The sequence below is a fragment of the Dama dama genome, chromosome 19 (genome assembly GCF_033118175.1).
Source record: "Dama dama isolate Ldn47 chromosome 19, ASM3311817v1, whole genome shotgun sequence".
NCBI lineage: Eukaryota > Metazoa > Chordata > Mammalia > Artiodactyla > Cervidae > Dama > Dama dama.
In genome coordinates this window covers 25,469,613-25,483,349 of record NC_083699.1, presented here as the reverse complement: position 1 = coordinate 25,483,349, position 13,737 = coordinate 25,469,613, and the positions used below count along the sequence as shown (strand labels likewise).

The window sequence follows — 13,737 nt, the reverse complement described above, 5'->3', positions numbered from 1 at the left end:
TTGGCCTTCTTTCCCACACTCTTTTCTGAAGCCATACTTTTAATGTACTTTTAAGCTTTCATATCCTCTCCCACCTGCTGTCTAACATGAATGTCCTTACTAAGTTAGCCAAGGAAGATGACTCAGCATTTATTTGCTCTTTTCAATCCTGCCTGAGTCTCTGAGTTAGCTAGTAGTTAGAATACATACATTGCTCAATTATGGCACATTTCATTCTGTACTGTAATTGTATGCACATCTCTCTTTCCTTTAAGGTTCTAAGTTTTTGAAGATAGGGATGTTATGGTTTATAATGGGATCACCAAGAATTAGCACAGAATGACAGATTAAAGTAAGATCCAATACATGGTCTACATAGACTATCCCTCAATATCCAACTGTTTAATTATTCTGACATTCCTAAACATGACAAAAAAACATGATCTATGTACTAATTATCCTAGGTTGTTTTGGAATAAAAAAGTGTGATCTTCATACAATCAAGCTCACAGAACAAATGAAAAAAGGGACAAACAGCATACCTTTTCATATAAATACATAGTTTCTCCAGCTCGGGCATCCATTTGAATGCTTCCCCAGAACCACTAGTGGAAAGAACACTTTAATTAAGAATTTATCTCATCAGAAAAGCTATTACTAATGTTTTTTAAAAACCACTCTTATTTTACAATTACTTGCCTCTTGTTTCACAACATAAAGTTTCTTTGAAGGTTCAAATGGAAGTTCTTTTACTATATTCTCTTCAACTATAAGGTGAGTACATCTTTCATCTCCAACTGGTAAATAGTTTCCTCCTAAAAAGGAAAGCATACAAGCTACATAAGACCAACTGTTTATCCCCAGGCCCAAATTTTTCAAAGAGACATATTCTCGAGGAAGTGATTAGCAAGAGTAGGGAATAAAATATGTTAGCTTTTAAATTATGCTGAATACTACCTTGCATTTTAGTCATTTCTTCCATATTGGTTTTCTCTTCATCCGAAAAACCCAGGAAACTTAAAATGCAATCTTGAAATGGAGGAACTTTAAATTCATTTCTAAAGTCATCAACTGATGCACAGAAGTCCCTAAAAACAAAGTACACTCTCCTAAAACCAGCTTAACTAAAATTCAATATAAGTAAAGCAGATCAATTTATAAATCTACAGTAACTTGCAAGGTTTTAGCATAATCCATTTATTGAAAATATTTTACATTAGGTCCTGAAATGTTCATAAAAACTACAGTTAAAAAAAAACTGATGTGTCCTCAGTCATCCCAGAAGTAACTTCCCACACAGTTTAATCAGAGCTAATTGTTACAAGATGCAAGTATCTACTCTGTACATGAAATTGTATATGTATTCCAGGCGTTCTATAGTTTCATAAAATCTTAAGTAATAATCAAGTACAAGAGCAAGGAATTATGAGACTAGAAAGCTTAACAAGGTTATGAAATGCAATTACCACTTAAAATGTAACCAGACAAATGTAAAAAAAAATATAGCACAACCCAAACATCCAGATTCAGTAAGCTATTACCTAATAATTTTAGAATGTTTTTATTGGTTATTAAATTATTTTATAAAGTTCAAAGATACCATAGCTGTCTTTCCATTTTCAATAATTATAATAATAATAATAATAATAAACTTTGTTCTTCCTATACTTTATTCCCTAAGCGTCACAAAGACCGAATTAACTTTTCATATATTAATTTATGAATTTTGGGCACATGGGTTTCCTAATGACATGTGCTTGATTCACATAATTAACAACTGAATTTCTAAATACTTACTGTTCATTCCTCCTTTCCCAAGCTTTATAAATCCATTCTGGTTTCATAATTGGAGTACCTAGGCTCACAGCTACCTAAAAACATAAACATTAATTATGATGAATTTTTACCTTAAATAACTGCATTCCTATAAGATATAAACAATTATAATTACATTCTTAGATCACTGCCCATCTGCTTTGTAACAAAATATAAAGAAAAATTAAAGAAAAAACTATATTTCCATCATACAATTTAGGTTAAAATAACTTCCAAAACAAGCTCACAAGGTCCAAGCTGTTTCATTTTATTTTAAATAAATACATCTCCCAAGTTGATTCAGTTCATCTTTATTACATTTCTATTTCCCTGTTTACTTTCTTAGAAGTATAAACCCCCATGATAGCACTAAGAGTTTAAGAGAAAATATCTGATTAGTTCACAAAATCTTCGATATGAATTCTAAGTATACCTCCTAGGAATTCAACATTACCCTAAACTTACCATTTGCTACATATATACACTGATGGAGGGTGACAACAAAGTGATAAACTCTTCAAGTGCAATCCTGAACTAAGACTTTAATCCCAATAAAAGTATTTTCTCCTGTTCTATAATTTTCACAAGTTAAATCTTGGAACCGTTTTATAAGTTTTGCTCTTAGATAAGAGAGAAATACCTGCCCTCATCACCTTCTGACCCCCTTACTCACCAACACTCATAGTAATTCTTTCCTAATATTACTCATCTGCCTCCTAAAATGTTACTCACTTACCAACCTCCACTATCCTAATCATCTTTCAAGACCTAACTCAAGCTCCACTGCCTCTTTAAAACCTCAGAGGCCACACTTCTATGGTTTAAAAATTTTTACTCAACACACATATAGCAAAAATTGAATTTCTGATCCTCAATAAATTGTGAGAGAAATAGACAAAATGAGAACATTATCATTATATCCACTACCAAACAGTGTTATATTGAAATACACAAAAATACTAAAATTTACATACCCTGAATTTTTCTCCTTGTGTACAATTTGCCACCAAATGTGTAACTTTCGAATTAAAGTCTTTTCGAATAACTCCACCCATGTGATGAACCAATGTCACCAATCTGACCTCAAAAGAAAAAGTAAACACTGGTTTTTTTGATTAATATGAACAAAATTTTAAACTATGTTTATAGTTCATTTAGCATATACTGATTTCTAAGGTACATAAAAGAATTTTTATAAAGTTTATGTTAAAAATTAAAGATTCATGTGCCTTATTGGCATAGGCAAAATCATACAGAGAGATAAGTTAGTTAAGATGAACATACAAAACTAAGTTAATTAAAGACTGGCTTTCACACAAGTGAAAAAGTAAATATATTTCTTCTCAGAGGTTGGTGGTGAAGTAGAAAAGCTTGTTGCTTTGCCAGGCAAAGGGGGACACAACAGGCTTGTGTCCCAAAAAAATATATGTCCTCAATTTATTACTTTTTAAAAGCCAGGTTGCCATCACATCAAGATTCTTCCCACAATATCCCATTAGCTCCAACATAAATAATTTTACAGATCAAAAAAAGAAGTTTCTATGAATTCTCTAGAGCAATGAGAATACTTTAAGACTAGATATACATAACAAAAAATCACAATGCATAAACAAAAACTTCAAATAATGCACTAATAAAATACTTAAAAAGACAATTTAAACAGATAGTTACTAAGTTTTTCTAATTCACAGACCAGCCACCCTAGACAAAACATTTGTTTGTTTACAAGGTTCTTCAGAATGTTTCTTCACAAAGTTTAAGACCTAGTATACTCATAGTTGGCTTCCCAGCTGGCTCAGACGTAAAGCGTCTGTCTGAAATGTAGCAGACCCAGGTTCAATTCCTGGGTCAGGAAGATCCCCTGGAGAAGGAAACGGCAACCCGCTCCAGTACTGCTGTCTGGAAAATTCCAAGGATGGAGGAACCTGGTGGGCTACAGTCCATGGGGTTACAAAGAGTCAGACACGACTGAGTGACTTCACTTTATGTTCATAGTAATTTCTCCTTCAATATTTTAAAAATAAAATCATGATACAACTACCAAAAAAAAGCAAATTTAAATTTATTTTGCTAGAGAAAATATTCTTTGACTAGAACGTTTTAAAATACTTACTAGTTCTTCTTTCTTCCTGAATCCAGTAAAACATAGTACTAGATTCATCATGCTGGTACAATAGAGTGGGCGACATGAAAATGGCAAAGGCTGAAAGATACAATTTTAAATCTGTGAGATTCTATATAGCAAAAATAGAACACATCTTTCTAAACTAAACATATTTCCCTCTCTTGCCATTTAACATTCCCAACCCCAAAATATACTTGCATCTTTCAATATGTAACAAATTGCAAGGACCAATTTCACAATAAAAATTTCCCATGATTTCCCATATCATATTTGATACACATACTCTAAACACACTTTACTACTGCCAAGTAAAATATAAATACCCATACCCAAACCTTTATTTCCAAAATGTACTTTGATACATGAGGTATTGTCTATAATAAAAGATTTCCATATACTACTGTAAATGCTTCAAGTTAAAGTTAAAAGAGGTCAAAAATATTTTTCTAATAAATACTGATCATACATATACTTGAACCAAATATGATTCCAACTTTTCAGCTAAAAAATGGAGACAGTAAATAATTTAACAAATCATTTTATCTATCTATATATGAAAGAGAATGCTTAAAAACAGATATAAATTTAATTCCCACTATTAGGCAGAAATATACTTTTCCATAATCTTGGCCTTTAAAATGTTTATGTGTTTTTTGAAAACAACACTTCTGAATCAAAACAGAGAATTAAAAGATTATCATGTGCTCATTATTAGTATCTATAATAAAAGCACAAAGACCCAAGCAGTTTAAAGTTAATAAGGCTAGCTTAAGAATGCCAAAACAGAGCAATAAAATAAGTATTAACTCTACTACAACTTAACTGAAATGCTATTCAAAAACAAAAAGCTAAAGTAATTTCCCTAATTTATCAGTAGAAACTGATAAAAATGCAATTGTGGTAGCTGTTCTATGTAGAGGAAAATTAAAGTTTATGTATTTATATATACACATCATTGGTACTCAGGTTTAAAGCAAATTATTTCTTTCCAAGATACTGCAGGTATTAAGATTTTGTATATACATATGATATTCCTTGGGCTTCCCAGGTGGTACTAGTGGTAAAGAACCTGCCTGCCACTGCAGGAGATGTAAGAGACGGGAGTTTGATCCCTGGGTTGGGTTCGTTCCTTGGGTTCGAAAGGAACCCTGCCTGGAGAATCCCATGGCCTGGTGGGCCAAAGTCCATAGGGTTGCAAACAACTGAAGCGACTTAACATGCATGCACACACATATTATTTATGATTAAAGGACTTTTGAGTTCTTAGTAGGGAGTACTACAGAGTAGTCACTACTATTTCTATTCTAAATATTTTATATTCTCAACAATTAATGAGATTTTTCTGCATAAAAATTCATCAATAAAATTTTATTAACCTTGAAAAGTTAAAATAAGCATATATTCTTTCTTACCTCTCCATTTTCTGCACAGTTTAATACAACTGGTGGTCCAATAACTCTACAATCAGCCTTGTATAACTCATTAAAGACAGAATCCTGGAAGTCCATGACTATGAATACATTTTCAAATTCTGGAGAATCCAAACTTTTAAATTCTTCAACTGATTCCATCTTTACAAATGGCACTTTAATTTCCTTGATTTTTTCCATGGCGTTATTAAGAAATAAAATTTATTATAAAATCAATTATAAATCTCTCTAAATAAGACCCCAAAATCAACTCAGTATCAACATTTTTATTTGTGTATTTGTAGAAATGTAGAAACTTAAGTTTTAAATCATACAATGAGCATTATACTTAATAGTGAACTGTCATACATCTTTAGTTATTTATATAAACATATCTCTACATTAAGATTTTAAATTTTGAAAATTATAAAGGCGTAAGTTTCTGACATGACTTAGTAGTCATTATAAAGCATCTAGTATGGATATAAAAATAGGGATGATGAATTTTTTAAGTACATGTATTTTGATAGTAGCATGCCTTAGAAAGATATTCACAGTTGCTTTTAATTCTGACTGAGAAAATGCCATACGCATAGTTCTTCCTCCACAAATTATAGTCAGAAAAAAAGGAAAAAATACTATAACATGTAACATCTACAAAAAGTTCAGTTTATATGAGGGAAATAAGAGAAAGATAAGAAAATATGGCAGCAACTACAACATGGTATACACAGGATACAAAAAGGCAACTGTGTAATGTACATCCCTGAAAAAGAATGAAGATAGTTAAGTATCTACATGACTTGTGTAAAAAAAACAGAACCATTTAAAAGAAAATTCAAATGGGTGAGTCAATATTTGGGCTTTACTTTCCAGGCTGATGTGAAGGAATGAATTGTGTATCCCAAAACTCATGCTGAAGTCCTAAACCCCGGTACCTCAGAATGTAACTATTTCGAGATATGGCCTTTCAAGATGTAATAAAGGTTAAATGAAGTCACTTGGGTGGATTCTAGTCAGACTGGATTAGTGGTGGATAGGTGTCCTTATAAGAGAAGGAAATATGGACATACAAAAGAGATATGCATGCACAGAAGATAAGGCATGTGAAGATAAAGCAAGAAGATGGCAGTCATCGACAAGCCAAGGAGAAAGGCCTCAACAGAATTAAACCTGCTGGCACCTTGATCTTGGACTTTGGCCTCCAGGAAAGTGAGAAAATGTATTTCTATTGTTTGAGTCACCCAGCATATATTATTATGGAAACCCTCACAATCTATTATTAGCTGGTATAGGGAATTAGAAATATTTCATACAGTGAGGTAAATTCCCTGATGACTGTCAAATATTGACTTGCAATTGTGGAAGTAAAGCAAGAATTTAGAATAAAATAAAATTATTCAGAAAAAAGTAGAGTTTAAAGTATTAGATCTTCACAAATACATAAGTGAAATGTCATTTAAATTTAACAATGCCAAATTACTCTATAAGGATTTCATTATTTATAGAACATTATAGTTTGAGGTTTCAGAAACATCCAAATTTTAAAATAAATGTCATAGTTTTCATTAATCTAGCTTCAGAGTGCTCAAAGTATACCTCGTGTCTACTTTAGGCCCAATCACCATTAAGTGGACTATAGAATACAATCAAAGGAAGTGCAGCATGCCACATGCAATGAAATGCTTGACCTACCATATTAACAATACTTTTTATTAATTTTTCATCCGATTTTCCAGGACAACTTTCTTTTATCTTTATAACAGGGACTTCCATTATTTTAATAGTCTGTGGAAAAGAGACTTAATTATGAGATTAAGAAAACTATAAATTTATTTATGCACCGATGGAAGGAAAATAGTCTCTTTCAAAAAAATAAAAAGCTAAATCTCCATACCTTTAAGGCTTTTATAAGTTCTTCTTGTTTTCCAGCTTCTTGAACCAGTATGACTCTTGTTTCAATCTGAGGCATTTCTTCTATTAAAATTAAAAATGTTTAAGTAAAACACTTTTATTATTCACTAACACTGAAATCAGTAGTCTCCAACCCCTTTTTTGGCTATATCTGTAATGTTTTTCATCTTTAAGATAATAACATTCCTTGAAATTAAAATGACTTAATTCCTAGTTTTTTAAAAAAATCTGATCAGGTATCATTTCAGAAGAGAAACATTGTGTATTATAAACAAAGTATTCAAACATTAGCACTCTTCATAACCAAAGAAAGCATTCACTAACTTGCAGAGTCATCCTCTTAAATAGCGCATACAACTTTAGGAAAGATAGGTTTACACAGTGGAAAGGGAAGAAGTGGCTCTTCACCTGACCAGTCCTAACTGAATATATTCTAGCTAACAATATTGCAGCTAGACTGCCTTCACATACAGCAAAAGCAATATCCAACAAGACGCCCTCTCCTTCGAAGTTGGGAAATGCCAAACAACAATAAAAAAATTTAGTGTAATGGGTTTTTGTTAACAAATTTTTACTGAATGCCTATACCCTAACTTAACAATATTATAGTCAAATCATAAGAAAATCGCTAGTTTGTAAGTTTAGGATTAAAAGAGTGATTTGGCATTTTAAAGCAGGTAACATGTTTACCTTCAACACATGAAGTAGATCCAATAAATAAGTTGTCCTTAGAAGTTTCGGCAACTTTAGAATCAAAAATGGAAGAGTCTGCCAAGCTTGTACTGCCAGTAGTGGATGTTAATGCACTATTATCAGCCATTGTTTGTTCTCTTCTATGATGGCTGAAAAAAAAATTTAAATAAAATTACAAAAAATGAACATAATTGTTAGGCAAAAACAAGCATTAATACCTACAACTTACAAGAAATATCATTGCCCATTTTTTAAAAATACTGAACCAAAAGAGGTCACTCAACTTCTCTGAGGCTGTTTGCTCTTTTTATCTGTAAAATAAAGATACTCATACCTGACTCATAGAGATATAGTAAAATAACAATGTACCAAAAGTACATTATATGTATAAAAGTACAAAAGTACAGGATATTACCAGTCAAAAAGTACTCAAAATGTACTCATAAATACTATGCTACCTCCCCCTCCATACCTTTGTCCTCATCCAAACTATTTCTCTTCGTATTTTCATTTATCATGTCACCATCATCCCCTAAATAAATCCCAGTCAAAAACCTGATCCATCCTTACTCTTTCATCTACCTCATTTGCCCTCCCCTAAATGGTGTTGGAGAAGACTCTTGAGAGGCCCTTGGACTGCAAGGAGATCCAACCAGTCCATCCTAAAGGAGATCAGTCCTGGGTGTTCATTGGAAGGACTGATGCTGAAGCTGAAACTCCAGTACTTTGGCCACCTCATGCGAAGAGTTGACTCATTGGAAAAGACCCTGATGCTGGGAGGGATTGGGGGCAGGAGGAGAAGGGGACGACAGAGGATGAGATGGTTGGATGGCATCACCAACTCGATGGACATGAGTTTGAGTAAACTCCAGGAGCTGGTGATGGACAGGGAGGCCTGGCGTGCTGAGATTCATGGGGTTGTAAACAGCCGGACATGAGTGAGCGGCTGAACTAAACTGAACTGAAATTGCTATCAATCCCTCAAGCATCTCTGTATCTCTGGGATCCGGCCAGTCTTTTTGTGGCGAATGCCACAATGCCCATTGATGAAAAGCAACAGTTCCAGACAACTGACTCTATCACCAGTTTCTTCAGAGGTCACAATCCACATGGTTTTCAGGGTATGGTTCTAAAAATAAATGTGACCATGTTACTTCCCTGCTTCAAACTTGCATGAGAAGGGCTCCTTAGACAATCAAGTTCAAATTCACCGTCCAGTTTACACTTTCGTCCTAGTCCACCTATTTAACCTCACCTCCTCTATTTCCCCAAGTCCACATGGACTGTACTGCTCCAGCCACAAAGGATTTCCCAGAATTCTGCAAACAATTTACTTCACACCTACTTGCATTTAATAGGGCTCAGTTCTTCTCCTAGCATGTCTTTCAACCCATCACACCACTTGACTTATCTTCTGTAGATTTCTCCAAACTTCTCAGGTATAACTGGACTGCTCCCTTATTTGTATTTTCATATTACTTTACAAAAATTTCTCCTCTAAAAGATTTCATGAGATAATAACAAGTGTCATTATGATCCTGGACTATGAAAGAAAAATTCTTTCTTTTTTTAATTTCCAGGACTTAAAGAGTTGAAACGTTAAGCAAACCGGGAATAAAGAAAAAGCTGAATAGACCTTCATCAATTCAAATTGGAGTTTTTAATGTAAGTTTATTGTCTTGAGGTAAATTTCCAGAATATTGGGCAAATACAAAGAAGAGGCCCCATCTGATCTAAAGGTGCATACCTTTCCTACATTTTCAGAATAAAAAAATATACAAATAATTTTCACTATATTTTTAACAAAGTAATGTTTAAAGTATTATTAGCCTCATTTCTGCAAAGTGATATCAAATAGTGTGACAAGGTACACACTAATAGTAATAGACTTAAGCCTGATTATTAAGTGCACTAACTTATATTAGTTGCTTCAAAGTCAAGCAACTCAGCTTCCAGTTTCACCTCTGCACTTAGTAGGTTATGCCTCAGTTTCCACACCAGGAAAAGGTAACAGTACAACTCAAATCCAGTTGTGATAAACTTAATAGATGATGTCTTTACAAGAGTGACAATTATTCATTCTCATGATGCAGGGAAACATTGAAGGCAGGAGGAGAAGGGGGGGCAACAGAGGATGAGATGGTTGGATGGCATCACTGACTCAATGGACATGAGTTTGAGCAAGCTCTGGGAGCTGGTGATGGACAGGGAAGCCTGGTGTGCCGCAGTCCGTGAAGTTGCGAAGAGCTGGACATGACTGCGTGACTGAACTGAACTGATAACGTTCACAAGGTGAACATTTCTCATTGTTTTACCATATATCCACATCAATCATTATTTAAAGGCTTCCCAAAGGAGAGCTCCAATAGTTGATAGTAAAAGTCTTAGAATCAGTAATAAACTCTATCCAGCCCTTATTTTTCTGTTAAGTCTCTCACACGTAAATGTTTCTAGTGAAAAAGAAACGCTCTGAACAGGCTTTCATTTCAAGTCCCCTTAAAAGTATGTTAATAAGAAAAATCCACACAACTACTAACCTATATGCTACAACTACTGAAGCCAGGGCCCAACTACTGATTTCTGTGCTTGGCAACAGAAGCCACTGCAGTGAGAAGCCAGTGCGCCACAAGGAATGAAGAGAGTAGCCCCAGATCACTCACCACAACGAGAGAAAGACCACAGGCAGCAAGGAAGACCCAGCACAAACAAAAATAAAATTTTTTAAAAAGAAAGAAAAATCAAGAGATGACTGCTGCTTTAAGGAACATAAGAGTGAGTCTTTAATAAATCAAAAATACCATGAGTTCACATTTTTTCACTTATGCCTCTCTGTTTAAAGACCATGAAAACAGGGAAGTAATTAAAAAGTAAAATTGTCTCCGATGATACTATATATGATCAGTTCATTGCCAAAACAGCTTTCAGTCAGTTCAGCTGCTCAGTCATATCCGACTCTTTTGCGACCCCATGAATCGCAGCACGCCAGGCCTCCCTGTCCATCACTAACTCCCGGAGTCCACCCAAACCCATGTCCATTGAGTTGGTGATGCCATCCAACCATCTCATCCTCTGTCGTCCCCTTCTCCTCCTGCCCTCAATCTTTCCCAGCATCACGGCCTTTTCAAATGAGTCAGCTCTTCCATCAGGTGGCCAAAGTATTGGGAGTTTCGGCTTCAACATCAGTCCTTCCAATGAACACCCAGGACTGATCTCCTTTAGGATGGACGTTGGATCTCCTTGCAGTCCAAGGGACTCTCAAGAGTCTTCTCCAACACCACAGTTCAAAAGCATCAATTCTTCAGCGCTCAGCTTTCTTTATAGTCCAAATCTCACATCCATACATGACCACTGGAAAAACCACAGACTTGACTAGATGGACCTTTGCTGACAAAATGATGTCTCTGCTTTTTAATATTCTGTCTAGGTTGGTCATAACTTTCCTTGCAAGGAGTAAGCATCTTTAAATTTCATGGCTGCAGTCACCATCTGCAGTGATTTTGAAGCCCAGAAAAATAAAGTCAGCCACTGTTTCCACTGTTTCCCTATCTATTTGCCATGAAGTGACTATGCCAAAGCCTTTGACTGTGTGGATCACAATAAACTGGAAAATTCTGAAGGAGATGGGAATACCAAACCACCTGACCTGCCTCTTGAGAAACCTGTATGCAGGTCAGGAAGCAACAGTTAGAACTGGACATGGAACAACAGACTGGTTCCAAATTGGGAAAGGAGTATGTCAAGGCTGTATATTGTCACCCTGCTTATTTAACTTATATGCAGAGTACATCATGAGAAACACTGGGCTGGATGAAGCACAAGCTGGAATCAAGATTGCCGGGAGAAATATCAATAACCTCAGATATACAGATGACACCACCCTTATGGCAGAAAGTGAAGGAGAACTAAAAGGCCTCTTGATGAAAGTGAAAGAGGAGAGTGAAGAAGTTGGCTTAAAGCTCAATATTCAGAAAACTAAGATCATGGCATCTGGTCCCATCACTTCATGGCAAATAGATGGGGAAACAGTGGAAAACAGCTTTAACATTTAGAAAAAAGATGCATGCTAAAGTTACCACGTATCAACAATCTGATTACAAACTGAAAAGCACTAATCATTTTTTCACATTCATGTATTCTGTAAGCTTTTAAGATAAACACACAAAAAATCAATGTTCATAAACCCATACAGATTACTTTTCATCTGAGAACATACTCAAAGAGTTTCTAACTAAATACAACATATGTCTCTTTCCATAACAAAGATAAAATTTTGTCATTTAAACAAATTTCCTTTTATTTTTTAGGCAATCATCTTTCAGGGTGGAGGAGCTAAATGCCATACTGGACATGTTGGTGGTGTTATTGACAATAACATTGTTCACATTAGGTAATACTGTCATTAACAAATAAGTTTTATTTAACCAATTTGTGGGACTGTTCTAAAACCTTTTACTTGCATTCATTTAATCTTTGCAACACTCCTGAGAGGCAGGTACTATTATTATATTCATTTTACAGATAAAGAAACCAAGAGCAGAGAGAGAAACTTCCCCCAGGGCATACAGTTGGCAAAACATTCAATTCCGAGCTGATTTCAGAGGCTGCGCTTTTAACTCTTAAACCATACCCATCTGTACGCGGGGTGGAGCGCCGGAAAGGGCTGGCGTTCTACATTAAATACTGAAAACTAAAGATGCCAGGAAGAATCCAAGAGTGAAACCACTAAGGAATCTGAGATAAGCCCCCAAACGCCGCAGCTGCCGGCCCCCAGATTCGCAGAGCCCGTTGTGGCTTACCAACACCCCCTTTCCGACAACTCCCCCCTTTGCCCAGAAACTCTTTCGGAAGAAATATCCAAGCCGGCAAGCGATGACGAAGCATAGCAGCCAGGAGGACCTCCAGTTCCCACTCCGCAACCCGGCCCCGCTGTTGGGAAGCCGGCGGGGTGGTTTCCCGAGCCGGGAAGCCGGGGCTGGGCGCTCCGGAATTCGCGGTCACCGGGGCGGGGCCGCGGGACACAAGCACAGCGGCCCACTGCTCTGGGGACGCCGGCCCACTCCCCACCTCCGCCACGCGCACCCACAGAGCCCTCACCACTCTCAGAGGACGCCCTCGAAGCTCCACCTTTTCAAGCACAGGTCCCGCTCACCGTTACCGCCATTCCTCGCCGGCCGCGGCCACAGCCAAAGCCAATTCAAAAAGTGAGTCGCTCTCTCTAAAAGCCATGCCGATTGGCGCGTGATGTCAACCTCCTTCCCATTTGCTGGAGTCTCCAGAGGGGCGGTGATTGGCCGCCGCGCTCCTCCCTGCAGACGCTGACGGATTGGTCGTGCGTGTGTTTCAAATAAACCCAACGGCTCCGACGTCAGAACGTCACGAATTTGTAGAGAAGCGCCGGGACGCGACCAGGAGGTGGCGATAGAGGAGCCTGGGTTTCTGTGGGCGTGATTAGCAGGTGTGTCTGAGGCTACCGCTTGTTTACCCAGTAAATATCCCGTTTCCTAGGGAGAGGTTCAGTGGATTTTCCGTCCCCTCAGCTTTCTTTTTTTTTTCTCATGGATTACGCTCCGCCAGATCCCTTAAATGTAACCTGTGCCTTGACAGATGAATTTTTCCTCAGTGGTTCCTGTGAGTTGTAAGATTTTTCTTCCTGTATGCTTCCGGCTTCAGGAATTTAAACGAGGGTTAAGGGGTTTAGAGTTTGATAGTCTCTTGGTGTCCAGGACATGGGAACTTAAGAGTCTCTCCAGCTGGACTTTCAGAAGGTGCTTATTTATATCCTGACGTATGTAAAGCACTGTG

The 13,737-nt window shown here is 36.5% G+C and overlaps 1 protein-coding gene across 8 annotated transcripts in view; it reads right to left on the bottom strand.

Moving 5' to 3' along the window:
- Nucleotides 1-13,184, bottom strand: part of ECT2 (epithelial cell transforming 2) — a 60,558-nt gene extending 47,374 nt beyond the window's left edge. For 2 of the 8 annotated variants that reach the window (XM_061168356.1, XM_061168354.1), the window contains exons 1-11: nt 13,030-13,178; nt 7,933-8,084; nt 7,226-7,305; nt 7,024-7,116; nt 5,332-5,514; nt 3,908-3,997; nt 2,769-2,876; nt 1,777-1,850; nt 937-1,067; nt 679-794; nt 522-584 (exon numbers count right to left, since the gene is read on the bottom strand). In XM_061168356.1, the coding sequence (XP_061024339.1) occupies nt 522-584; nt 679-794; nt 937-1,067; nt 1,777-1,850; nt 2,769-2,876; nt 3,908-3,997; nt 5,332-5,514; nt 7,024-7,116; nt 7,226-7,305; nt 7,933-8,062 (1,068 nt within the window). In that variant the 5' untranslated portion in view covers nt 8,063-8,084; nt 13,030-13,178. Of the gene's footprint in view, nt 1-521; nt 585-678; nt 795-936; nt 1,068-1,776; nt 1,851-2,768; nt 2,877-3,907; nt 3,998-5,331; nt 5,515-7,023; nt 7,117-7,225; nt 7,306-7,932; nt 8,085-12,731; nt 12,750-13,029 lie in introns of those variants that run through there. The other 6 variants (XM_061168355.1, XM_061168358.1, XM_061168350.1 and 3 more) reach the window with 5 other exon arrangements.
- Between the last annotated feature and the right edge of the window lie 553 nt (nt 13,185-13,737).